General features: G+C 41.8%; 2 protein-coding genes across 2 annotated transcripts in view; both read right to left on the minus strand.

The window, feature by feature from the left end:
- Nucleotides 1-743: 743 nt before the first annotated feature.
- Nucleotides 744-6084, minus strand: ndufs5 (NADH:ubiquinone oxidoreductase subunit S5). Its single transcript, XM_085346487.1, has 3 exons — nt 6019-6084; nt 4288-4507; nt 744-953 (listed from the first exon to the last, which is right to left on the minus strand). The coding sequence occupies exons 2-3, from the start codon at nt 4501-4503 to the stop codon at nt 849-851; spliced, it is 321 nt and encodes a 106-aa protein (XP_085202613.1). The 5' UTR covers nt 4504-4507; nt 6019-6084; the 3' UTR covers nt 744-848.
- A 3052-nt stretch (nt 6085-9136) lies between these two features.
- Nucleotides 9137-25493, minus strand: part of rnf19b (ring finger protein 19B) — a 44659-nt gene continuing 28302 nt past the window's right edge. The window contains exons 3-10 of the mRNA XM_085345728.1: nt 18378-18577; nt 15318-15462; nt 15057-15219; nt 12494-12608; nt 11882-12022; nt 11599-11788; nt 11319-11453; nt 9137-10462 (exon numbers count right to left, since the gene is read on the minus strand). Coding sequence (XP_085201854.1) covers nt 10015-10462; nt 11319-11453; nt 11599-11788; nt 11882-12022; nt 12494-12608; nt 15057-15219; nt 15318-15462; nt 18378-18577 — 1537 coding nt within the window. The 3' untranslated portion in view covers nt 9137-10014. The remainder of the gene's footprint in view (nt 10463-11318; nt 11454-11598; nt 11789-11881; nt 12023-12493; nt 12609-15056; nt 15220-15317; nt 15463-18377; nt 18578-25493) is intronic.

The following is a 25493-nucleotide window of genomic DNA, read 5'->3' on the forward strand; positions in this document are numbered from 1 at the left end:
TAATGCAAACATTAAATTCTGATTTAACCAATATTCAGCTCAACATTAGGGTTTAAGGGCTAAACACACAGAGCACTTTGGAAAATTACAATAACAAAAGATGAAGGGTAGACCAGCTGTTATACGTGCACATTTCAAACCATTAAGTCTGACAGCTTCCTGGAGGTTTTTGAGGAAGCTCAACTGGGAGCAGACCCAGAAGTCATTGAGATCATATACCTCCTCTACGTAGCCAAACCGCAAACACAGAACTGCAAGTGCTATGTAACTTTTACAATAATAAAAACTGTGCTGCATTCAAATGTTTTAGGAGCATTTAGTGTTGTTTCATTAATCTTAACCAGCTCGCAATGTGTTTTTAATAGACACTTTGCTTGTGTGAGTTTTGCAAAGGAGATATTCCATATAGTAATAATAGATGCTCTGTCTATTAGTGTAAAATAGAAATACTTAGTACCTCAAATTCTAGTCTTTTTTGTTTGCTGTTGTTTTGTTTGTATTTGAATATCTTGCTAAAATCAAGAAAATGCACAACAATGTCAGTTTACTGGACTGTTTTTTTCTTATTACAAAGTACTGAGTTTGTACATTTTTTGTGAGCCTGTAAATAGAACCAATAAATTTAAAACTGCAAATGAATTAAGATGAGAAATAAGATGAATCCATCTCCTCAAACACCCTTATATATAGTGTAAATTTCAGAATACTATAAGGAAGATAACAGGAAATGAGAAGGTGACGACAGTGGGTGATAACATTTATTTGCAAACTTGTACAGGTGAACAGGAAATAAGAGATATCTGATTGGCTATACACAAGAACAGAACTGCGGACAGCTGGATGTTCCTTCATGGAGTCTGTTCAGCCTTGCCTGTGTGGTGGCTCGGCGGCGTGTATTTCCCCTCCTTAATCAGCTTGTCGCGCTGCTGACGGATGGCATACAGCCTTTCGTGCTGCAGGGAAGATGGGGAGAAGAGAGAGATATATAACAGGAATTCAAAATAAAGGGTGTTCTGCATCACCTTTCAGTTCAAAGTAAAAAAAATTTGTTCTTCTGCCACCATCTTTTACTCCTTGCAACATGCGTCACTGTTAAACACCACAAGCTTTAGCTCCATTGGCTCTACAGTCCCAACCACGGTTCTGTAAAAGCAGCATCTTCCTGTCCACATGCACTCAGCAGAGATGCAGGGATTCCTCTGAGTGATGTTCTAACATCTCAAACGGCCTGTTTTAATGAATGCTGATGTTAAAATTTGGCATGAAGATGCCGCACAGTTAATCTTTAAAACATGTCCTCAGTGGAAGCAAATCTGACGTGAAACCTTGAGGCCGAAGCGGACATGCATCTTGAATCAGCACTTCATCCCGCTCCATCGTGTTTTCAAATGATGACACACGGCTAACAAGCAAAGAGCGAGAGTCTGAACTTTGTGCTGCTGCTGCACTTCCACCCAGAGCTGTCAGTCTGTCCTCTGCTGACTCCTCCACTCTGTCAGATAGGCTGACTTCAGTTCAACTACATTACTTTGCAGATTTGAAATGGACGCTAGTTTTTCTTTCACTTTTTAAATAGTTTTCTTATTATTCAAACTCTGCATGACAATCAAGTCATTTAATGCCACAAAGGTTAACAGAGATGCCAACATGTCAAATACTCAGGCAAAATAGGCTGGTTTGTTGAATTAAGTAAGTAAGTAGAACTTTATTTACATAGCACCTTTCTAGATAAAAGATCACAAAGTGCTTCACACAAGGATAACAAAGTATAAAACAAAACAGACAACAGTTAACAAAATGCAATTCTAAAAAGATGTGTTTTTAGTTGTTTTTTTGAAAGAAGCTACTGAGTCCACAGATCTTATGCTCAGTGGGAGAGAGCTCCACAGCCTGGGAGCCACAGTGGCAAAAGCTCTGTCTCCCTTCACTCTCCACTTTGTATGGTGAATGATAAGTAGACCCTGGTCACATGACCTAAGAGACCTGCTAGGAACATAAGTCTGTAGAAGTTCAATGATGTAGGAAGGTGCTTGACCATGAAGAGCTCTATAAGTCAGTACTAGAATCTTGAAGTGGACCCTGAATTCGATGGGGAGCCAATGCAGCTGTATTAAAAACGGTGTCACATGTGAGTACTTCGATGTTTCGGTCAGAAGTCTTGCTGAAGCATTTTGAACAATCTGCAGACGCTGCAGGGAGTTTTTATTTAAACATGTAAACAGTGAATTACAGCAGTCCAGTCTTGATGAAATGAAAGCATGAATGACAATCTCCTGTCTTTGCTCCTACGCAGAGATTTATATTAATATTCCAAAAGGAGTCAAAATGAGGACAAATAATGAGAAAGCAGATGGCCACGTCACTGCAAGCATAATTGACTAATCCCCCCCAATATAAAGATACAGTGGGGCAAAAAAGTATTTAGTCAGCCACCGATTGTGCAAGTTCCCCCACTTAAAATGATGACAGAGGTCAGTAATTTGCACCAGAGGTACACTTCAACTGTGAGAGACAGAATGTGAAAAAAAAAAATCCATGAATCCACATGGTAGGATTTGTAAAGAATTTATTCGTAAATCAGGGTGGAAAATAAGTATTTGGTCACCTCAAACAAGGAAAATCTCTGGCTCTCACAGACCTGTAACGTCTTCTGTAAGAAGCTTTTCTGTCCCCCACTCGTTACCTGTATGAATGGCACCTGTTTGAACTCATCATCTGTATAAAAGACATGTGTCCACAGCCTCAAACAGTCAGACTCCAAACTCCGCCATGGCCAAGACCAAAGAGCTTTCGAAGGACACCAGGAAAAGTATTGTAGACCTGCACCAGACTGGGAAGAGTGAATCTACAATAGGCAAGCAGCTTGGTGTGAAAAAATCAACTGTGGGAGCAATCATCAGAAAATGGAAGACATACAAGACCACTGATAATCTCCCTCGATCTGGGGCTCCACGCAAGATCTCATCCCGTGGGGTCAAAATGATCATGAGAACGGTGAGCAAAGATCCCAGAACCACACGGGGGGACCTGGTGAATGACCTGCAGAGAGCTGGGACCAAAGTAACAAAGGTCACCATCAGTAACACACTACAACGGCAGGGAATCAAATCCCGCAGTGCCAGACGTGTTCCGCTGCTGAAGCCAGTGCATGTCCAGGCCCGTCTGAAGTTTGCCAGAGAGCACATGGATGATACAGCAGAGGATTGGGAGAATGTCATGTGGTCAGATGAAACCAAAGTAGAACTTTTTGGTATAAACTCAACTCGTTGTGTTTGGAGGAAGACGAATACTGAGTTGCATCCCAAGAACACCATACCTACTGTGAAGCATGGGGGTGGAAACATCATGCTATGGGGCTGTTTTTCTGCCAAGGGGACAGGACGACTGATCCGTGTTAAGGACAGAATGAATGGGGCCATGTATCGTGAGATTTTGAGCCAAAACCTCCTTCCATCAGTGAGAACTTTGAAGATGAAATGAGGCTGGGTCTTCCAACATGACAATGATCCAAAACACACCGCCCGGGCAACAAAGGAGTGGCTCCGTAAGAAGCATTTGAAAGTCCTGGAGTGGCCTAGCCAGTCTCCAGACCTCAACCCCATAGAAAATCTGTGGCGGGAGTTGAAAGTCCGTGTTGCTCGGCGACAGCCCCAAAACATCACTGCTCTCGAGAAGATCTGCATGGAGGAATGGGCCAAAATACCAGCTACTGTGTGTGCAAACCTGGTAAAGACCTATAGTAAACGTTTGACCTCTGTTATTGCCAACAAAGGTTATGTTACAAAGTATTGAGTTGTATTTTTGTTATTGACCAAATACTTATTTTCCACCCTGATTTACGAATAAATTCTTTACAAATCCTACCATGTGGATTCATGGATTTTTTTTCACATTCTGTCTCTCACAGTTGAAGTGTACCTCTGGTGCAAATTACTGACCTCTGTCATCATTTTAAGTGGGGGAACTTGCACAATCGGTGGCTGACTAAATACTTTTTTGCCCCACTGTAAACTGTAGTGAAAGTGCTCTGTCCAACAACACATGGGCTGTCATGCCAAGTGTGGTGTGGAGGAGGTGAGATTCGGGTGATGTGTTAATTTTTAACAGTTTGAGAGAAGATTCATCCTCTTAATGGAACTAGATATAACTTACGGTTCTAGCTTATTACAACTATCCTCTATAATTAGATTACTTTAGTATCTAATCGTTATTTCTGATAATGCAGCAGCCGTTAATTAAACCAGTGCAATTTGCACAGAAGCAGTCGAGTATGAGGAGTCAGATTACCGTCTTCTGCCTGTGCATGCACTCATAGAAGTCCTCAAACTCCAGCTGGCACTCCTTCTTGGCACGGGTCTGCCCGATGCCATGAGAACATTCGATCCACTCCTTCTCGAAGGCGTGGCAGCGTGCCGCCCGCTTGTTGGGCTGCTCTCCGCTCTGCAGCAGCAGCCAGCGGTCCAAGTTGATACCGAGCCGCGACTGCAGATCCACGAACGGCATGATGCTGAACGAGGAGAGGCACAGGACCGAGAGAGATTAAAGTGAGGCAGGACAGGGCAAATTTTATGCTTTTAATTTTAACTTAACAAATTAAAACTGGAATTTGTAAGCTGGTCTAACTGAACTCTAGACATATCAGTAACTGTAATCACTGAATAACTTATATCAGTATAAGTATACAGGTATTTGGATCTACGGTATTTTATATCTATAAAGGCAGAAGTAGGGATTTTAATAAAAACTAAGCACTCATGAGTTTTTAAATATAGCAAGCAAAAAAAAGCAAAAACTCAAAGTGATACAATAAAAAACGAGTTCAACTAAATCAACCTAAATTCTGCCCAAATCAGGGGGTTGTGATTTAGTGGTATTAGTGATGAAACTTACAATTACATTTCAAATGTAAGAATAAACTATAGTAAATAACAAGCTCCTGTAAAGTCTTTTTTATATACTTTTGGACATCATCCCCCTTCTCTTCAACTTCTCTCAGCCAAACTATTAAAAAATATATATATATACAGAAAAATGAATAAATTAAAGGAGAAATTAAAAAACAAAAAATTTAAATCCCAAAATTTTGTATGTTTGATTCTTTTGGCCACAGTTATCTTTAAAAATCTGCTACTATGACAGCACTACCCAGTTTAAAGGAGGACAGTAATTTAAGTATTTTATTTCTATATCAACAACAAAATAAAAAGCTGGCTATTTAACTTTTAGTGTTTCATTATCTTTCAGCTGTTGGATCATCTGTCTCTCTCTCATACAAGCCCTCTACATGTCCTCCTTTTACTACATTCGAGCTCCGTCTTCAGACAGCATATCCCCTCTCTCTTCTCTGCACATGCCCAAACCATCTCAGCCTTGCTTCTCTAACTTTGTCTCCAAACTGCTCGAACTGATCTGTCCCTCTGATATACTCATTTCTAATCTTCAACTCGACCACCTGTCTTTTTGATTAACCAACCATCGTCCAGTCACAGCAGGTCTCACTACATCTTGCAAACTTTCCTCTTCACTCTTTCTATCACAAATCAACCCCCGACACTCGTCTTCACCCACTCCACCCTGCCCACCTTAAAAATATAAATGCTCAGACTCACTGCCTACACTACAAGCAGACTAATCATCCTCACATCTCCACAGAGCCATGAAAAAAATCTGGACTCTTAGTAAACGCCAAACTGTCTGCTAACAGCTAACCGTAGACAGCCCGTCGTAAACATTACAGGAAAAACACATAAAGACGAAAATATTCGTATCTGTAATTAAAGTTAACAAATGTATGAAGTAGTTATGGCTGTTGAAATGAATCCGTTACATTACGATAATATAACCCGCTGCTGAAATCACCCTTCAATGACAGCCACCCATGCTAATCACGGACCGCATTTATTTCACAGTATTTGCTCACTGACGCAATTTTCAAACTTCATTTAAAATCTGCGGTGTAGCAAACACGTCCACAGCCTGTTTACGTGTCGCTATTTCCCGTTAAATGTTTGTATTTACCGTGTTTTCTTCAAGGCGTTTTAACCTTCCTCCGATTCTGCACGCCCCGCTTTACGGCTGCTGAACAAAAACACTGCCGTAAAGTGACCGACTGGGGTGGAAACACATCTGCCCTTCTTTTGCACCACCGCCATCTGCTGGTGTGGCCTCAAAAGTACAGTTACATTTTATTTAGCAATTTAACAAAGCTGTGTTGAAGCAGCACCAAAGTTTAGCGATTTTCAGAAAAAATTCGATGATTTTGATAATGTGTAATATTAAAGTATAATAAGATATAATAATCCCAATGCAATGTTGCTTTTAAGAGAACTATAGAGAAGATTATGAGGAGTTGCACTGTTTTTCTGTGGCTGTAGATAAAGCATATGATAGGGTTACAAGAGAGAATGAAGCTGCATGAGGAAGTAAGGAGTGGCAGAGAAGTATGCGAGGCTGGTGCAGGATGTGAATGAGGACAGTGAGACAGTGGTCAGATAAGCGGTAAGAGTAACAGATGAGTTCAAGGTGGGGGTGAGATTTTGGTTTGCAGTGGTGAGGGACAGGCTGACAGATGAGATCAGGCAGGAGGCTCCGTGGACTGAGAGTAGGGAGCAGGTAGAAGAAAGCCTGGCGAGGTGGAGGCATGCTCTGGAGAGAAGAAGAAGAGTGAAAGCCATTAGAAGCAAGACAGCATACGTGTCTGTGAATGAGAGGAAGACAGATATAACAGGAGATGCAGGGAGAATGAGTAGATGCTGGATAACAGTATTTTTTAGTTTTTCTACATAATAAAGAAATGTGGTAAATGAAAGAAATGTGTCAGCACAGCTCTTAAGGCTTAAATTGTAAGAAATAAATGCATAAAATGACAGAAATAGTTATGGGGGCTCATTGCCCAGATTGCACTTTAATTATAATTATAGTTTCTGGTAATTCACAGAAGATTTCCTTGTTTTTGAAACTTTGGACTCATTGTGGAAAAACAGAACTTTTTATAGCCAATAATGATCTGTTACTTAATTACTTTAGTGTAGTAGGAATGGCCGTGGGTTACGTCTCCTTATAAACAGGAAAAGCTGTAAAACTTCAAATAAAGGCTGAAATCTATGCCCTCCTTTACATTTTTCAAAGCCGTCCAGTGGGTTAGATTGGAGTCTTTGCCGGGCCGAGTCTGGCCCCCGGGCCTTATATTTGACATCCTCGATGTACGATTTGGACAATATAAAGGCAGGATGGGGAGCTCGAGCCAGAGCTGAAGATGGTGAAATTATAGTTGGCTTGATCAGAATGGACAGGATTAGATTCAAGTATATCAGAGACAAAATTAGAGAGTCAAGTGCATTTGAATAGCAGCACCTGGGTGCTTATCTTAGTCCCATGGTAGTAGCAAACATGAGCTTATTAATGTATAAAGTAAATAATGACAGGGTATATTATGTCATGTGGTGCTTGTTTGAAGTTGTATTTATTGATTTTAAGACCTGCTGAGGATCAGATTATATTTTACTATGTCTGATATGTAAATCTTGCCACAAAACGTCTTTAGTGATTTCACGTCTGACACATTTTTAAAATAAGTTAATTTGCTCTAATTGATTCTAATTCATAACAGATCAACAACAAGTCGCTGCATTGGTGCAACATCAGTTTGTGTTTATTTATTTTGTCCCCAAAGGTCCACAAGTTGTCTTTCACAGTCCTGCGTGTCGATCCCCACACAATTTCGGGGCTTTTAACAGTGACAGGAAATACACAAACAGTATAATAACACTTAAATATTGCTATCTATAAATGCTAACCTTTTCAAATAAGATCAGGACCACCTATATCCATCCTTTAACACTCATTCAGACTCTTTCAGGAAGTTGGGGTTTCCATCCGTGGTACATTCATGTGGTTTCTTACAGGCAGGCAGGCAGAAACTAGTGATAAGTGTAGACCAAACAAAGCACTGCCAAATCACATAAGCAGCTAAATCCATAAAGCTACTCTGAGATGAAAAGGCTCCCGGGTTGATTCCTCACAGGTTCAAGGAAAAACCTGGTGGGGAAACCTTTTTTTTTTCTTTTTTTTCTTTTTTAAGAAAACAGAAGCACAGAGGTGATACAAAGCTAAGAAACAAGTCAAGCTATGATTAAGAAAAGCTTATCGGCATCAGTATTTAAAGTGTTTGGCTCCAAAAGTCACAATGACTTGTATGAATGATTAGAACAACATAAATTACAGAATATTAAAAAAAAGAAACTAAAAAACTACAGTATTTTCATCACAAAATTGATTAAAAACACCTTAAATGTCATTGAAGTTAAAAATACTGAATGACAAATAAGACAATGAATAGATTTTTTTATGTTTTGGAGCCAAACTCTTCTTTAGTTACATCCAACATAAAAGGCCCTCTGGTAGGTGATTTATTTTGGTTGTACCACAGACTGAAGTAAACTCACTTTATCGCAACAGATCATGAATAGCAAAAAAGAAGATAAATACAATAATTCAGATAAAGTGCACAAGTGCTCGTTCAAAGAAATAAAATAAAATAAAAGTGGGACACACATATACATTCATCGGGAGTTCATTCACACAGACGCACAACACACAACGTTCAAGTGGGCCAGACAGCCAGTTAACACGTCAGAAACCAAAACCTCCCAAACGGGTGTGTGCTGTTGTGTTGGTCAGCGAGTGTCGATAAGGCAGGCAGACAGCCAATTGTAAAACACTAACTTGGTCATGTGACATACCTCAGACCCGACAGAGTTCTGACAACGACAGGAGAACGCCTTTTCAAGTGTCTGAAGTGAAGGTGAAGTCTTACCGATTAATAAAGTTATTTAATCATTTTTAGGTAAAAAAAAGTTCATATTATTTTGTGCTAGCTTTGACACTGTAGCGTTCTGCTGTTAGCTAGCTGCTAGCAGACTGTTAGCTGGATTTGCGTCGCTGCATTAGCATGTGTAACCTTAGAGACAACTTATCTTTGAATAGGCAGCCTGGAGGCAACTGTATCGCTTTCTGCATTAATGTAGCTTATAAATAAATGTAACTGAAAAAAAATGAAACCAGCAGGACTTTTTGGTTTTTCCATTTTTCCGATACATAAAAAAAAAAAAAGCTTCACAGAGCTTTATTCATGAAATGCTCAATGCTTTAGTGCTGATGTGTGGAAAGCAGACAAACCTTCACTCTGGGTTGTCTTTTTTTCTGCCCGTGCTTTTCACAGTCCTTCCAGGATCTGTCATGTCATTGTCAGAACTCTGTCGTTTACTTCTGTAACAGTGACCCTTTTTTAAAAATCTCTATGTCCATTCCCCTCCTCCTCCTCCTCTGTGCAGTGAAAGCGAGATTCAAGTGCAGCTTCATCCTCCAAAGTAAACTTTAACTTTCACAAGTGTTACAGAAACTTGCTGCCCTTTTACGACCGTCCACACAAGGAATGGCTCATGCAGACTCATGCACACTGCAAATAATACAATTTCAAGGTCGTCCGAATATAAATAGAGGAAAAATGTCAAAATAAAGCCACAATAACTGAGTACAAAGTCCACATTCATTCACACGTTTTTAAAAACACCCTCCTCATCCTCGGCAAGCATCCTCGGCAAGCATCCTCTGCTTTCCCAGCAATCACCATCTCTCTTGGTGACGTTTCACCGTATTTCATAATTTCAGTTCTCGTGGAAAATTTGTACCTCTTGTGTTTTTTTTTCTTGCTCTCTCTCTTTTTTTTTTCTTTTTTTTGCTTAAGTAGCCAAGGCATTTTGCACCAAGGAGTAAACATAAATCATCATCTTATAAATCTCAGAGGTAGAACCCTGACAATTTGCTCAGAGAGTAGATTGGCAGGTAGAAAGAGAAGACAGACCAACGTAAACAGATGCTGTCTGTGTTTAAGACGGTGTCTGTGAGTCGCAAAAGCAGCAAACGAGAGATGACACGAGGAAAAAAAAAGCTGTTACAAGTTTAAATGTAAATGTTCGGGGTTGTTTCTGTGCAATCCTGAGAGCTGCTTTTCTCTCAGACGTAGAGGATGACGTTGCTGTCTGCAGGACAGTGAAGGCCTTCGGCGGAGGGGTTCACAGCTCGGCACGAGGGGGGCTGGGGCTGCTGGCCGGCCGCCGGGTGACAGCTTTTCGGGTGAGGAGAGTCACAGTCGTCCGACGTCAGCTCTGCGATGTCGTCTGACTGAGTGTCTGACATCTCCAGGTCGCTGCGGATGCTCTCCGGCTGAGCCAGGGTGACGTCTCTGAGCCCCTCCCTGATTGACGTTCCCGGTGACAGCCCCAGTGCCGAGCCAGACAACGCCCCGCCCCTTCTGGAGCTGCAGTCCTGAGGCTCCTCCCCTCCTGAGGCGGTCGCCATGGCAGCACAGCCCGGATGCGGGGTTAAGTCCTCTTCGCTGGTCAGGCAGAGATGGCTGGGTTTGGTCTCAATGTCCACCTGGATCTCCAGGTTGGTGCACTCCCTGCAGAGTCACATGATTTAAAACACGTCAGTTGGTGTGAAAGAAGAAATATCAGATAAGACAACATCTACTGCACAGATTCAGCTCAAATAGGAAGCTAGTGGTAGGGTTCACCTGTAGATTGTAAATAAGATGGAAGTAGCCTCTGAAAAATGAAGCCCCTTTATGGATGTATGGTGAACCTGAAGTTCTTTAAACAGCCAGCAGGGGGCATCTAATCAGTTTCTTAAAAATGTGAGAAATTAGCTGCGCCTATCAGTTGATTTATGAGCTTGGTAAAAAAAAATTTATGAATACATCTCACCTGGTAAATTAAATCAAAATATGATTGAAACAGATGATAAAGTAGGGTATGCACTAGGAAAGAAAAGTGTTGCTCAATAACAATGAGGTTAAAAAAAGTTTTATTCTTTTCTGCCTTAAGATGAAAGACAATTTTGCAAATAACTTGCTGTAATTTTCCATGTTTTAGAGGCAAAATCCATCAGGTTACATCACCAGCTACACAAAAACGCCCGCACATAAATGCAAAGCTCAATTTCACAGAACCTGCATGCATGGGTTGTTAAAGAGAAAGATTAGAAACAAAAGGAACACCGTTGACTCTCTTTAAGAGCAGCTGCAGACCTTTCTGAAGCGATAAGATGTCATGATTCATTTCATGTTAGTGCCTGTTAAAGTAAAGCTCTATATAATCTAGAGAAAGATCGACACAGCTTTAGAAGACGGCAGCATGATATCATGGTGTAAAACTGCCAAGTCCACAGATTAGTTTTAATGCTGTTATCTCAACCACATCAAATCCCACATCTGCTGGAGCAGCAGAAGGAGAGAGAAGAGAAGTTTCCTCTCCTACCTGTCAGGTAGAGTGTAGGAGGAGATGATGGATCCGGCCATTCCTCGGGTGCTGGCACAGTCGCTCCCGGCTCCCAGGCTGCCCGTCTCTCTCTGGGCTGATTCTTTGGCAAGTTCCCCTGCTTGAACCTCCAGCCTGAAGCATTAAAATGCCCACATTAGCATTAAACATCAACCAGCATTTGCACAGCATAAATATAAAAAATTACATCCATTGGTACCAAAACAAGCCTTGTACTCTTGAACTCTTGAGCTTTAGTTACTTCATCCCTTATCCTCACCTGCTGTACTTGCTTGTGCGAGTCCCCAGAGCGCCACTGGCCAGGGTGTTAAAGTGTGGCGTGTCGCCCAGAGTCCCTGGGGCTACGGAGAGCCCCTCGCTGGGAGAGGTGGTGCTAAGACCACTGACCGCCCCTTCCAGACTGCTCTCACCGAGGCTCGGAGACTTGAGGGCTCGCCAGGCGTCCGCCACTGCGTGATTGTACAGGAAACATTAGCTTTAGTTTAAAGACGCCAGCAGCTACATCCACTTTGCTGAAAATGTTACCAGCTCAGCGTACCCACCTGTGATTGGCCCATCGTCCTCATCAAAGTCGATCCGCACACCACGCCCTTTTCCTCTGCTCACACCACAACCACCTCCTCTGCACAGAGAGATGGGCACGACTCCGTACACGTAGGCCAACATGATGGGCACACCGATGCCTGTGAGAGGGGCAAAGCCAAGCAAACACACGTCTAACACCCGTTTGTCTAATTTTAATATCACTCGACGTATAAAATTTCACAAAACAAAAAAAATGTGATTTATTGTGTCTTTTTCTTGGCTGTTATTTTGCTTTCACATACGATGAGGCACAAAGAATCAACTGTATAAACTGCAGAAAGACACAGATTATGCTGGTTTCTTCAAAACAGCTCTTGCTTGTTGTGGTTTTGTTGCTTGAATTATGACTTATGCAAGAATAAAGAAAGAAAAAGAGAAGGTGAAATAACACCTTCCATTATCCAGAAACATGCAGTACTTTTCATTTCGCATCAAAGCTCTTTCCTTGTTTGAGGCTATCACCAGTGATGTGTCTAGACAAACTGTCCTCTTTCCTTTTTTTTTTTCTTGGCCATCATCTTCAAACGATCGTGACACATAATATCTGACGGCCCCGTCGGGTTTCTTACCCACGCTGACGGCTGCGATGACAGGAGCGGTGATGATTGACAGGGCCACGCCCCCCGTGATGGCCAGATTCCTTCGGTGACGAGACGTCTTCTTCAGCTCGTAGTGGGCGTGGATCTGTGGGAGAGGAGAGGGACGCACGCTGTTTAACACAAACGCTTCATGACAAAGGAGGAGGTGGTGGTTAATGGATATCTGGCGTTTTGGTGAATCGAAATGACAAGAACGTAAACACAGAAATTATCGAATTCACTGTGATTATTTAATTAAATTTCAATTCAATTCAATTTTTTTCTTATATAGCACCAAATCACAACATAAGTCGCCTCAAGGCACTTCATATTTACAGGTTTTATGATCAACTATAATAACAGTGAATATGTTTTGGGATGTGTGCTGCTCATTTATCACTGTTTCTGTTGTTTCCTACTTATTTTCTTTATGTTTCAATAGATTTGTAATTGATTTTTAGCTCATAGAAGAGCTTTATTGTCTATGTTGCCATTGCTTGACTGGGATACAAAACAAGCAGCTCTTATTTCAAAATTATGTTGAAAAAAGCCGATCTTTGCCTTTCACTTGATATCTTTAGTTCCTCCTAACTCACACAGGAACTCGGCTACGAGTCAAATTTCCCTAGAATCCCCCAGATTTATGTTTCTACATCTACGTGCTTTTTCAGTGTCGGTGGTGTAACCGAGGACATGGCTCTTTTGTATTTTAGGCAAATTCAAAGTATATGAAATATCAGACGTGTAATTCTTGTGTTGCTGCCATGCTCTTCTTGTGGGACAAACACTTCAATCTGCAGCTGCTTGCTAACACAAACACAGAAAAACAACTATGAGCCCATTTCGCTAGGCCTCATTGAGTGACATTAAAGCAAGTTTTCCCTGCAGGGATTTGCCCCAAATTACCACAGAGGTAATATATTACTCTGAAACTTCAAAGTTTCCTTCTCAAGAACTGAATCTGTGTCGCGACTTGTCGTAGAGGAACAAAGACTTCCTGGAAGGTTATTAACTACCTGAGATGGCACGCCTGGAGAAATTTCAACACGAGGGAAAGAAACAGAGTGGGTGAGCCGCTGCGTAGCTCTCAAACAGGCTTTCATAAGTTTGCAGTTTCATTGTTATCCACAAGAGAGCGCTGTAGTATGTTAATGCACCACAAATCTCCTGACAAACGCCCACTGTCAGTTTACTTCACTCTAAATGAGGGGCTGTTGTCTCTTACTAAATACAATTTTTTCCTCTGACAATAGAAAAGTATAGCCATCTGTGAAAAAACATGACACAGCTGTGATTTACAGGAACAAAAGGAGACTTTAGAGGCTTTAAAAAAGCTGTTTTCTTTTTTTTTTAATATAGAATGAATGAGGTTTTTACTAAGAATAGAAAGAAAAAACAAAAGAAACAGAGTTTTTCTACATAAGAGGGAAAGCTTTGAACTAAATAGGAAGCAGAAGGAAATGAAATTCACAGTGTTTCTGTTTTACATCGTATGACGCTTTCACACAGCAGCCTAAGTTTAACTACATCTATCAAACGGGGACAGGACCGAGGTCTGTGTGGAGGTCAGTGTGAATGGAAAGTATCTGGTGATTCTGATGGGATCTGAAAGTGCTTTTCGTCATTTCTAGAAAACTTCTGACGCCGCGCTGAAACTTAGAAAAGATTTTGGTTCTGCAACGCTGTACATTCCAGATCGTCACTGAAGCAGGATTGTGAAAGAGTGACTGCAGAAGTGCTGCTAACTGTTTAAGTGTGTCGCCACATCTGTGTGGTTTGTGCTTCTGGTTTCTTTAGCTGTGCGGATGGTTGATAAACGTCAAGTGGCGAGACCTTACAGATTAAAAAAAAAAAAAAAGGTGCCGCTTGGCGTGAAAGACACTTAAAAATCCACTTTGTAGACAAAGTGCAGCTTTAGATTATAAACAGTTTCACAACATGTTGAAGTTTCCATTTAGAGAGCTTCTATTTCCTTTTATTGACTCGTCTATGAAATACTTCAAAACTGAGTGAGACATAAACAGGAAATTAATTTTATTTTGTAACTTTTAAAAAAGTATCTAAAATTAGAATACACGTTAAATACTCTGTAATTATTTTCTCAGATAACTAATTAACCATGTGTCTGAACAGTGAAAAATGCCAGCCACACGTGCCTGAACCCTCCTGGGCTGTGTAAGGTTAGCACTTAGTCCTGGCTGATCCTAGCCTCTCCCTGTCTGAGGAGTTCAAGTTGCGTCTGTCTGGCTGCCAACGTGCAAAACAAACAGACTTAGAAACTCATCTGTCCCAGCTGTCATCAGCCCTTGAAATGACTCACTATGTTCTTCATGTTGCCTTTTTATTCTGGATTCTGGGACATTTATTGTTTATTTAATATCATTGATACTTGAAAATCAGGTTCTGTAAGACTGCCACTGCTGATATAAATATATATATTAATTCAGGTTAAATACACTGTGTAAAAACCTTCTTCACAGTGAAGCTGAACGAGCACAAAAAAGTAAAAATCTAAAGAAAAGTGACCTCATTCATATTTCTGCAGGTTTCTCACCTTACGGCCGACGTAAACTGGGATGCCGATGACCATGGCGGGAACAGCGATGCCTGCAATGAGAGTGATGCCAACCGGAGCGCCGATCAGAGTTCCCAACTGCCACAAAATCTTCTTCTTCCTGCTCCACGGCTTCTTGCCCCAGAAGGTGCAGCCAGATGGACTGATGGAGGGAAAGAGGGAAGAGAATGCACAGAGTTAGGTATCTACATTTGAAGGATCAGACGCAGGTGTGTAAAGTCGAACAGGACGTGTGAGTACCTGAGGTAGTGCAGATCGGAGATCTCCTTCATGCAGAGCCAGCAGAACTCGCAGCCGCAGACGGCACAGGTCATGTGATTGCAGCTCCCGTCGTTCATCTTGATGATGTAGGCGCCACAGCGGGGGCATGGCTTGATGTCATCAGCTGGAGACAAAGAGATGAAATATGAGCTTAAGAGGTGCAGGGACGTTTTGTTTAGTGTGAGAATGTGTTTTTATTCAGTCTATTGCGAGAGGAAATTTTTTTATTAGAAGATGAGCTTCTAAGCATTTCAGCCTTTTCTAACGCTTCAACCATCAGTTAACCTTTAAGGGAAGAAACTGTGGCACCACAGGTGTGGATGCAAGTGTTAGCAGTTCTCTGTCTCTTTGTGTAAGCCCCGTCCATATCCCACTAAACTGCTAAGAAATAAGTTGGATGGACACCCATCCTGCGTATCAAAGTGTCCTCCAGTCGCCAGTCTTTTGAAGCTATTACAGGCATAGAAGGATTAAAACAATAAAACACAATATATGTTTCGCCAATAATGATGTGAAACTCTTGATCTTTGTTTTTACTTATTATTGTCTCTGAAGGAAATGACACTACACCCACGGTGTGGGTAGTGTCTGTATTAAAACAAAAATTCCAGTAAATCGTTTTAACACAATGTCAGGTGCAGTTTTTAACAGGAAGTGGAGCTGGTGTGTTGTTGTGGAAAACACCCTGGGAGGAAAACAGCAAACGGGACAAACTGAACGTAACACGCAAATGTGAGGTGGAAAACACAGACCTGTTTCATCTCCAAGCAAATAAGTCTCACTGGGATTACTGACCATCATCAAAGAAAGCCAGAGCAGTAGGACAGAAGCACCCACACAATAGCAGGAAATCACAAACGGTACTCGAGCTTGGCTTTAATATTCTGGCTTCATTTCATCATAAGGCCAAACTAGGAAGCCTGTGTGGGTGTCTGCTTCATTTCTGCCTGTCCAAACTAATACATAACCCTGGAGTTTCCAAACCAGTCTAAACAAGTCTCACTTTTCCACATTAGTTTCTCACATCTTTCAACTTTCTTTTTCTTGATGAAAAAGAAAAATCGAATTAGAACTTAAATAACAGAAAAACTCCAAAAGTGCTCTCTTTGGGTCTTTTCCTGAGGGTAATAAGCTCAAACCTCATTAGAGTAATGGATCATTAGGCTCGCTGCGGCACTTTGTCCTCTAATGCATTTTGAGTCAATTCGCTGTGAGTTTGAATTCTGGTTGCAGGGAACGCTCTCTGCTCTTTAAAGGGCATTTTGGCATTTTAACTTGAAGTGACTCTGGCAGATGTGGTTGATGTGTGCGTGTAGGAGTAGTTGTTATTGCTGCGCTCTGTATTCTGCTGACATCACTCTGCTGCTCACTCCTTCTGGTATCTCGCTTTCGTCCTCTCTTTCTTCCCCTCCTCTCTCTTCATCTTATCTCTATATATTTCCCTCCTTATCATATCTTCTTTTTCTCCTCCTCTCTGTGTTTGTCTGAATCCCGTTGACTAAGCAGCAGGTATCAGCAGACAGACAGACAGGCTGACACAGAGGGAGAAGCCTGGAGTTTTTTTTATGAGTCAGTTTCGGGTGCTTGGATTGTTGTCCGTCCTTCTGAAGCGTTGGCACAGAGAGGCGAAACTGGAAGTGGCGAATTAAAGAGAGAGAGATGAGGGCAGCTGGAGAGATTTCCCTAATAAATGTTTAATCAAAACAGGATTAAAGGCGCGCATGCAAGTAAGAATGTTTGCACACGAAGGCTGTTGTTTGTCTGTAGAGATTTTCATGATTGTATCTATTATCACTACAACAAGTATGTTAGGGGACAAAATATACAGTTTTCTTGCTAAGAGCTGGATGAGAGGAGGGAAAACCAGTTAAATATGAACCAGCAGCAGCAACGGGAATTAGCTTAGCACCGAAACTTCAAATTGACCAATTAGCATGTTCGTTGGAATATTTCTTTATTCCATGTAAAACAGAACAGCAGAAGTGAGTCTAAAAATAGAAAACTGGGAAATGAGCTAGCATTCAGCATTTCTAGTTCCCTTTTAGGACCAAATACGCAAGTAACATCCATTCTTTCAATGCTTTAACAAGCTAAATGTGGCTGAAAAAGCTGCTCTGAACATTCGGTTCAGCAGAGGAGTTACGCTGCACCTGTGGCATAGGTACACATTTCAAACATACGTCCTAAGGGCTTCGAAAAGCTCGCCAAAGGCTACAGATCGTCCCACTGGACGGTTTTAGGAAATGTGACAACTGGAAAAGAAATGGAGAACACTATTGCTACAATATTTAGTTATTTAAATATAAAAAAGAGACATGTTCTGTTTTTATTCACAGTAATTATGAATTAAATGAACTGCCGGTATATTTTAACTTGGGATTTCTTTGCTACAGCTATTTTGTTTTATCATGTAGAAAAACTGAGACTTTTCCTTGAATTAATGAATAATTGCGTAGTTAAACCTCTAGGGAAACAGGTGTGTCTTTTTATATAATGTTAGTATTAGGCAACACTGTAGTTTCACTGGGCTACAATATAAAAAAACCTAAAGATAAAAAACTTACTTCAACTTACAGCTGAACCGTTTCTGAGTCTTAAAAGAGAAATTATTCCAAAACTTTGATCTAATAAAGTTTAGACTGAGAAATGTTTTGGTGTTGTTTCAAATGCAGGCTGACAGGATGCACAGCACCGCAGTCTTGAAACTATCAAGTGAAGAAACTGTGATATAAATAGTGCCTCATGCTTGATTGAACGCTGAACACTTCCTCCAGCGGTGGGAACACTGAGAGCCTGGTACGACTGACGCGAGACGAGTTTGACTCAGCGCTTTGACAGACTGAGAAGAGATGTGACAGAGACAGACAGAGACAGAAAGTTCTCAGAGGTGTGAAAGTATTTTCAGGATGGAAACGCTGGTGAGAAGATTTTATCTGCCTGCACAAAGCGCGCAGACATCTGCACGGCGAGGGTTAGTCCCTCTTTGACTCTGTGTTGTGTCTGTGATTGACACTGGTTTGTGAGGCTTCAGGTACTCACCGGGTCCTTGCTCCTGCGTGTAGCTGGGCGAGTGGTTGCTGTGGGTGTGCAGAGATTGCGCCCTCTGCTGGCGGGCCGAGTCGCAGGTCTGGTTGGGGTGCCAGGCCTGTTTGCAGTGGTAGCAAAACTCCGCGCCGCAGCCTTCTCTGCGACAAACCAGCCGGGGACAGCTGGCACAGCCCGAGGCGATGACGGCGAACCTGAGAGGAACAGACGGAGGAGGGACGTTCAAACAAATGAGTCAAATGACAAAGTCAGAAAAGTTTTGAGGCCCTAATTGGAAAATAATAACGCTCAAGGCGGTGTTAAGAAGCTCAAACTGATTAAATGGGTTGCTGGTGCTGTTGATCCCACTGAGAATTAATGTCCCAAAATGCTGGGCCATATGTTTGAGTCTGAGCAATTCCCACACATACCATCCACACCTATAACTGAACAGCCATGCATAACCTGCAGAGCACAAAATCTGCAAAAACACAACATTAATACTGCAAGCCACACTTATCCCTTCGCACACCCATCCACACTTTAAGCTCTTTATCTGTCGCTCACAACAACACATTGAGGTTTATTTGGGGTACAGGATGTTACTCAATGACGCTTCAACTTTTGCAGACTGCTCACAACATCTCTTCGTGCTATCTGTGAACATAGAAAACTTGGTGCTAAACTTTGCTAAAAAAAGAATTACAGTGTGTTTTACAGTCAGCAGTAACAAGTGCTAAATGTGGCCATTGTAACACGTCACATGCGGTTTGTGCTCTTTCTGTCTCTTTCTGATGTGACAAACAAAAACGGGGACTCTGACTGAGAGACACTGCACACATAAGAGTCTGTTTGACACTAATTTAAACCATTAGGCTTTAATAAAGAATACTCCTGATTAGCAACTGAGGTCATAAACGGGTAGAAAGGGGATAAAAAAAACCTTAAAGAATCACACTTTTTGCAACACAAGTAGTCGCCCCCTGCTGGCCATTGAAAGCAGTGCAGATTTAACTGTCACAGAATCGCCATCAGGCTTTTCAATACAGTCCGAGGTCTTGATGCGCGAGCCATTGGTGCATTTTATTTTTGCAGAGATGATTTTATGTCTTATTGATCTAATTTAAATCTAATCTCTTAACAAAAAGAGCTTAACTTTTGCCTTTATTCTGAAATATTTAAATTGAAGTTGGCAGAAAAATCAAGCTGCAATTTCGCAGCGGCGACTAATGGACACATTACGTAGCCTAAAAGCCCTCTGTAGACTGAGAGGAGAGAGAAGATTTGATCAATAGAGCAATCACTTACTAACATCACTGAGAGAGAAGGGAAAAAAGATGGGATGAGGTCAATCGATACGGATTTCACAAAGTACGATAGTGAGAATAGAGACAGAGAGCAGCAGAGTGCTAACTGGGAATATACAGCTGTATTGGAGTAATGACACAAATGTGTTTCGCAGTAAGGCGGTCAGATTGGGAAACCAGCCGTTGCTTTGCGCTAATCAAGATCGGAACTTGAGGTAGAAATAAACCTCCTAACTTCTACAGCACAGTGCAGAAAACTTAAACCACTCTTCATTTCTTTATATCTTGCTAAGAAAAATGGGAAAGATGGTACAGAGATGAATCAAAATGTGAATACATGAATGGAAATACAGTATATGAGGCAAATTTTTCAGCCCAGCTCTTGTGCAGTTTGGCACACCTCAGCCTTTTCTCTCTGTTCCTTCCCTTTCCTTAAGAATGGCTTCCTAACAGCTAACCTCCCCGAACATCATATTAACTGAATAGTGAGATATATCACTCAGATGCTGTGTCGTTTTTTAGACCTGCTACTTCTTCTTTTTTACACCACTTGTCTAGTTTCCTCAAATTTCTTAAGGACACACTGCACACCCTGCTGAGATATGCCTACTTTTCAGCCAACAGCACCTCATTGGTCCAAAAATACTATTTTATGCCTGTCAGACTGTTTTTTTTGGCATTTTATATAGATTCAACTAAGGAAATTATAACATATTTTTCTTTTTGTTGAGTTTTGGGCCTTTTTTGTATTTGAATGATTCATCGATTAGTTTTAAGGAAGCTTAAGAATCATAAAACATTCCTCTAAAAACAGTCAAGTACAAGGATTGGACTGAAAATGAGTGAAAAAGTAGCCAATGTACAAAGAAATACTTTGATAAACTTTCAGAAAACCTGGAGAATTGTTATTCAAGACCACTTCAACACTTTATTCTAACTTAACCTTTCCCTTTTTATGTAATGACGGTTAAGCAGCACACGTTTAAGGAAATAATGTTAAATATAGCCAAAGCACGGCACGTTGGAGATGATGAGGACGGAAATGAAAGAAGAGTGAGATACTGAGATAGGAGCGAGCGTCAGTCACAGGAGAAATCACAAAGGATGGCTGTCATAAAAGACTGTCAAACAGAGAAGAGAAACATGTTGGGGGAGTGCAAACAAAAGCAAGCAGGGATTTTAAAATAATTCCCTCCCTGAGAAAAACAAAGGTTCTGCCACTTTTCCGCATGGTAGCTGTGCTTTTACGTCCCTCTATCAAGAAGAGGAAGAACGTGGAAGAAGCGATAATGCGACAAACTTGTAATTGTTTTGGCATGCCTCCAACACGCCAACTTCAGCGTGTCCCTCGTTACCACCTCTGCAAGCGGTGTGACAGGCCTGCTCTCAGGACTGAATAAATTAGCAGATATCTGAGCCGACAACAGCTCGCTTCCCCGGACAAGATCAGACAAGAAGTGGCATTTCTGCAGAACCGCAGAGACACTTCAGCCTGCATCTGTTGAGACGTCGGCAACGCTTCCATCTCCAAAACATTTATCCACAAAGATTATTCAGAGTTCATCTATAACAATAGTGCAATATCTTAAAAACTACCCACATTGATTTCATGCTGGTCCCTTAACTGGCTTAATGTTTAAACAAGTGCATAAACTTTGGATCTAAATCAGGGGTGCTCAATACGTCGATCGCGATCGACCAGTCGATCGCAAAGGTAGTATTGGTAGATCGCATGGCATTAAAAAAATAGATGCCAGCCTATCATCCATCCCGTCACTTGATTGATACAGGGAAGCCAGTCAGATGACAGCAGATTTTTTCTGACGCTTAGGTCGCTGCGCATGCGCAAACAGCGGCGCGAAGTGTAGTAAAACTGACAAGCTAGTCAGCGAGTTAACTCCAATTTTTAGCTCTCGGTTTTTTCTCTTAAACCTGGCCGTCAGCAGCTACTGTCCGGACTATGCATCCCTGGCTGATTCAATTCAGTGCAAGTCATCAGAGTAAACTCAGGTAATGACAAAAAATTTACATAGTTAATTGTGTTGTGAAATATTGGATATTGCGGTTATGCATGTATACATTGTAGATATAAAGAATCCTCAATATATTTATAAATAAGTATATGTTTTGGATTTTTGTAGTGGGTAGATCATTTTGACTTGGTCATTTTATAAGTAGCTCACATGCGGAAAAAGTGTGAGCACCCCTGATCTAAATGATGCAAATAAAAACACAGACATGCTGATTTTGCATTTCTTTCAGTAGCATCAGGACTCTGGTTCGAGGTCTCCTAAACAGCAGCAGAACAGCAGAGAATCACATGAGTAATAAACAAGCTCGATTTGTTTACATTTTTTATAACTCAGTCTAGTTGCTGCATGAAAAACCCCCATTTGTCCTCCACTGGGAACCTTCCTACCACTTCTATAATTTTCCTGTGTATTTTCAGTGGTCATACACAGAGACGTGTTTCCAGGAAGACAAACAGTCCAGAAACAAAGACCTGCTTTCACCTAAGTGCTACTGCTAGCAAGTATTTACAAGGACAAAATATTCCAGTTTGGAAATTTTTTTTTTTTCAGGCAACGTGATGAAACTGGGAAACGATTCCTGTAGAACCAACAGGTGGATGGTGGGGCGGTGGTGGAGTTTAAACAGCAGGCAGCAATGCAGGCAGGGGGAAGGATCGCCAAATTGGAGGGGTGTGATGTAATGTTATGTACTTGAATTGCATTGCAGCGATTTTCTAGTCTCATTCAAAAGGCTTTAACCGTACACTCGCACAGCTCTTGAAATACGTCATCTAGCTCACACCCACAGACTGTTTGAAATCAACATGCAAGTGTTCGGACTGTGGGAGGAAGTACCAGGAGGAAACCCACGTAGGCTCAGCAAGAATGTGCAAACTCCACAAGGAAAGGCCTGGAGGTTTGAGCTAGGAATTGTCTTCCTGTAATGCAACAGTGCTAACCGCTGTGCCGGCCCAGAGGTGTGTTTTGATATTTGATGTGAGGAGAGTGAGTGTGTTCAAAGCTATGCCGCTTGAGTTGACTGCTTGAACTAGCTTTAGACTTGCTCACATTAGTGAAGGAAGTAAGGTTGCTCGCTTATTTGCAGGGGTCACCACAGCAGATGGACGCATGTTTACATTTGGCACTTCCAGACAGCACGCTCCTATTTATCCAGGCTTGCATCCGGCACCAGGAGTATACTCTCCTCCCAGGGAACTTTCACGTGTAAGGGAAGTGTATTAACCTGCACACCACAGACCCATTGCAACAGGCTAAAATTGCAGTGGCAAGTTACTTTGTTGCCTATCAGTACATGAAAGGCACATGTACAGAGGTTACATGAACTCTGGATGATAAACTACATTTTGGCACTAGATTACAAAAGAAAGGCGTTGTGCGGATTTTTTTTAGTAGCTTGAGGCTTGTGATTTTTCATAAAATGAGAAATATTAACCTTATGATGGCGCTACAGTAGAAGGCAGAGCATCACCAAAGCTTTTGAACACAGCGAGCGTGTGTGCACGGCCTATAAAGCGTTTCTTTTTACAAGTAATTTGTCCTCGGGTAAACATCTCGTGCTTTAACTGCTAAATACAGCACAAGTCTAAACCTGTCCTTGACTCAAACAAGCCTACAAAACTGCTCTTTTTCTGGCTAACTCTGGACAGGCTGTGGCACAAAGTGCAATTTCATTTATGGGACAGATGCCACGCCAGCGCCGTCTTTTTATTGGTGTATTCTGATGCAGCGCAGTCAGCGAATCAGGACTCATGTTTCCAGGGTGGAAAATGGTTGGGTGGGGTTGGGGGGAAACCACAGACAGAATGGGACAAAAATAAGTAAAACAAAAAGGAGACGTGAGATAGGTTAAAGGGGGCATGTAAGATCACGAGCTGAGATGTAAATCTGTAATAACACATGACGGAAACAGAGGAAGAGAGGGAGGAGAAGCGGGGGAGTCATAGGAGTGCTAACATGCTGAAAGGAAACGTGCTCAGACACTCCTGTCAGTGTTCGGCTTCAATGGGAACCACCTGGGAGTGAAACCCTTAACCACACACGCAGACACATGCACAGCAGGAACCGGGATAAACCGACACCAGCATGAAGTCATGGCTCATCAGTCTGACTCACACAGATACACGAAAAACACGAGTGTTCGTTACATCTCAGTCCGAGACGAAGGCACAGAAATTCAGTCCGGCGACTATGTATTGATCGGTTTAATTAAGTCCCAACTCCTGTTACCCTTGGCAACGTTCCTTTTATGCCGCATCGATAGTCACCATGGCAACTGACAGCCAGGGACAGTCTTTGTTCTCACTGGATGCTGAGGTCTGACAATCAGACGGGTCGGGACCTCATTGGCCAGATAAGAAGAGCGGGTCAGAGGTATCCCACTGTGATATGACGGTTATTTAAAAATAAAAAAGATTCACTCAAAACCACAGACTGTGTGTAACAGACGGGTGTAGCCACCATGACATCACCCACTGATTTTAAAGCTTCAACATCAGCATTATAGTCACCCCCATCTTGGAGTTTATTAACCGGACCTGACACTGGAGGATGGATCCGCCTAAGAAAGGAAAGCGTACCCGGCTTTGTAAATGGGACCATCATTTTTTAAATTAACATCGCACCATGCTTATAAGGGCTTCAGACAAAAGCGTCACTGATGAGAGCTGCGAGACAGAAGATATTAAAAGATGTTAAATCAGTGCTCCATTAAAGCTGCCGAAACACTTCAGAGGAGAGGAGAAATTCAGGGTAGGCTTATAATTTCTCTACTGATACTCCTTCCTGTTACACGCTGTCATCTGATGCACTTTCATTTGCAAGTATTGATCAGTGCAGTTAGTTTTACTACCTTAATAGTTCAGAAAGACAAAACGGAAAAATCCCCTCTAGCCCAAGAGAAGAGCGAAAGTGAAAGCTCTTTTTTTTTTTCCTTTGTTGGTCTTCTAACCACAATGGTGACATTTACCAGCATTTTACTCACCTGCAGGGGGGTGAGGGAGGTTGTGAAAGTGTTAGCTGCAAACAACTGTCCCTTTTGACGAGGGTAACGGTGCATAATTTACACAATCCACACTGATTATTTGTTCACTTGTCACTTAGACCGTTAACTCCGATCAAATGTCCAATAGAGAAAAAGATAAGATAGAAAAACCAGGTCACATTTACATAACTTTCCCTGAAGACATAAACTCTCTCACACACACACGGTGCCCATTCTCAGTTATAAACACTCGATTAACAGCTACGTTCAAGAACTTCACACTTTTTTTTTTGACCGTTTTCGGTTGACGCCTCGTCTCCAGTGAGCAACAGTCTGAAACTGCCTTTATCTCTCAGGTGTGTGTTTGCATGTGTGTGTGTGTGTGTGTGGGTGTGCGCTGCTTTCTCCCCTCTCTCCAGCCCTGCTTGTTTGTGGTGAATAACAATTTGATCTCGTCTGATGTAAAGAAGAGGCTGAGTCACTGCTGCCGTCAGACAGCGGACTGTCCCTGTAAATATGTAGGTCAGCAGCAGTCGACCTCTCCTTTAGTGATACTGGTAATACACACACACACACACTTTGGTTTTGGTTTATTTTTACCAGCAAACTGGACTAAATTACGTCTGTCCCAACCTCCGTTAGCTCCTGCTGTTCTTTTTTCCACCAGGGCAGGCCAAAGTGTTCTGTCACAGCTGTCTGCATCCAGAGATACTAACAGGTCTATGCAGGTCTTCTACAGGAGACATCAGCCTCTCCTTTACTTTCAGAGACACAGTTTGAACAGGTTAAGCTAACAGGAGAGGCATGTTTC

This window comes from Diplotaxodon limnothrissa, linkage group LG22 (genome assembly GCF_057381915.1).
Source record: "Diplotaxodon limnothrissa isolate DT_005_m linkage group LG22, D_limnothrissa_male_GT1.1, whole genome shotgun sequence".
Lineage (NCBI taxonomy): Eukaryota > Metazoa > Chordata > Actinopteri > Cichliformes > Cichlidae > Diplotaxodon > Diplotaxodon limnothrissa.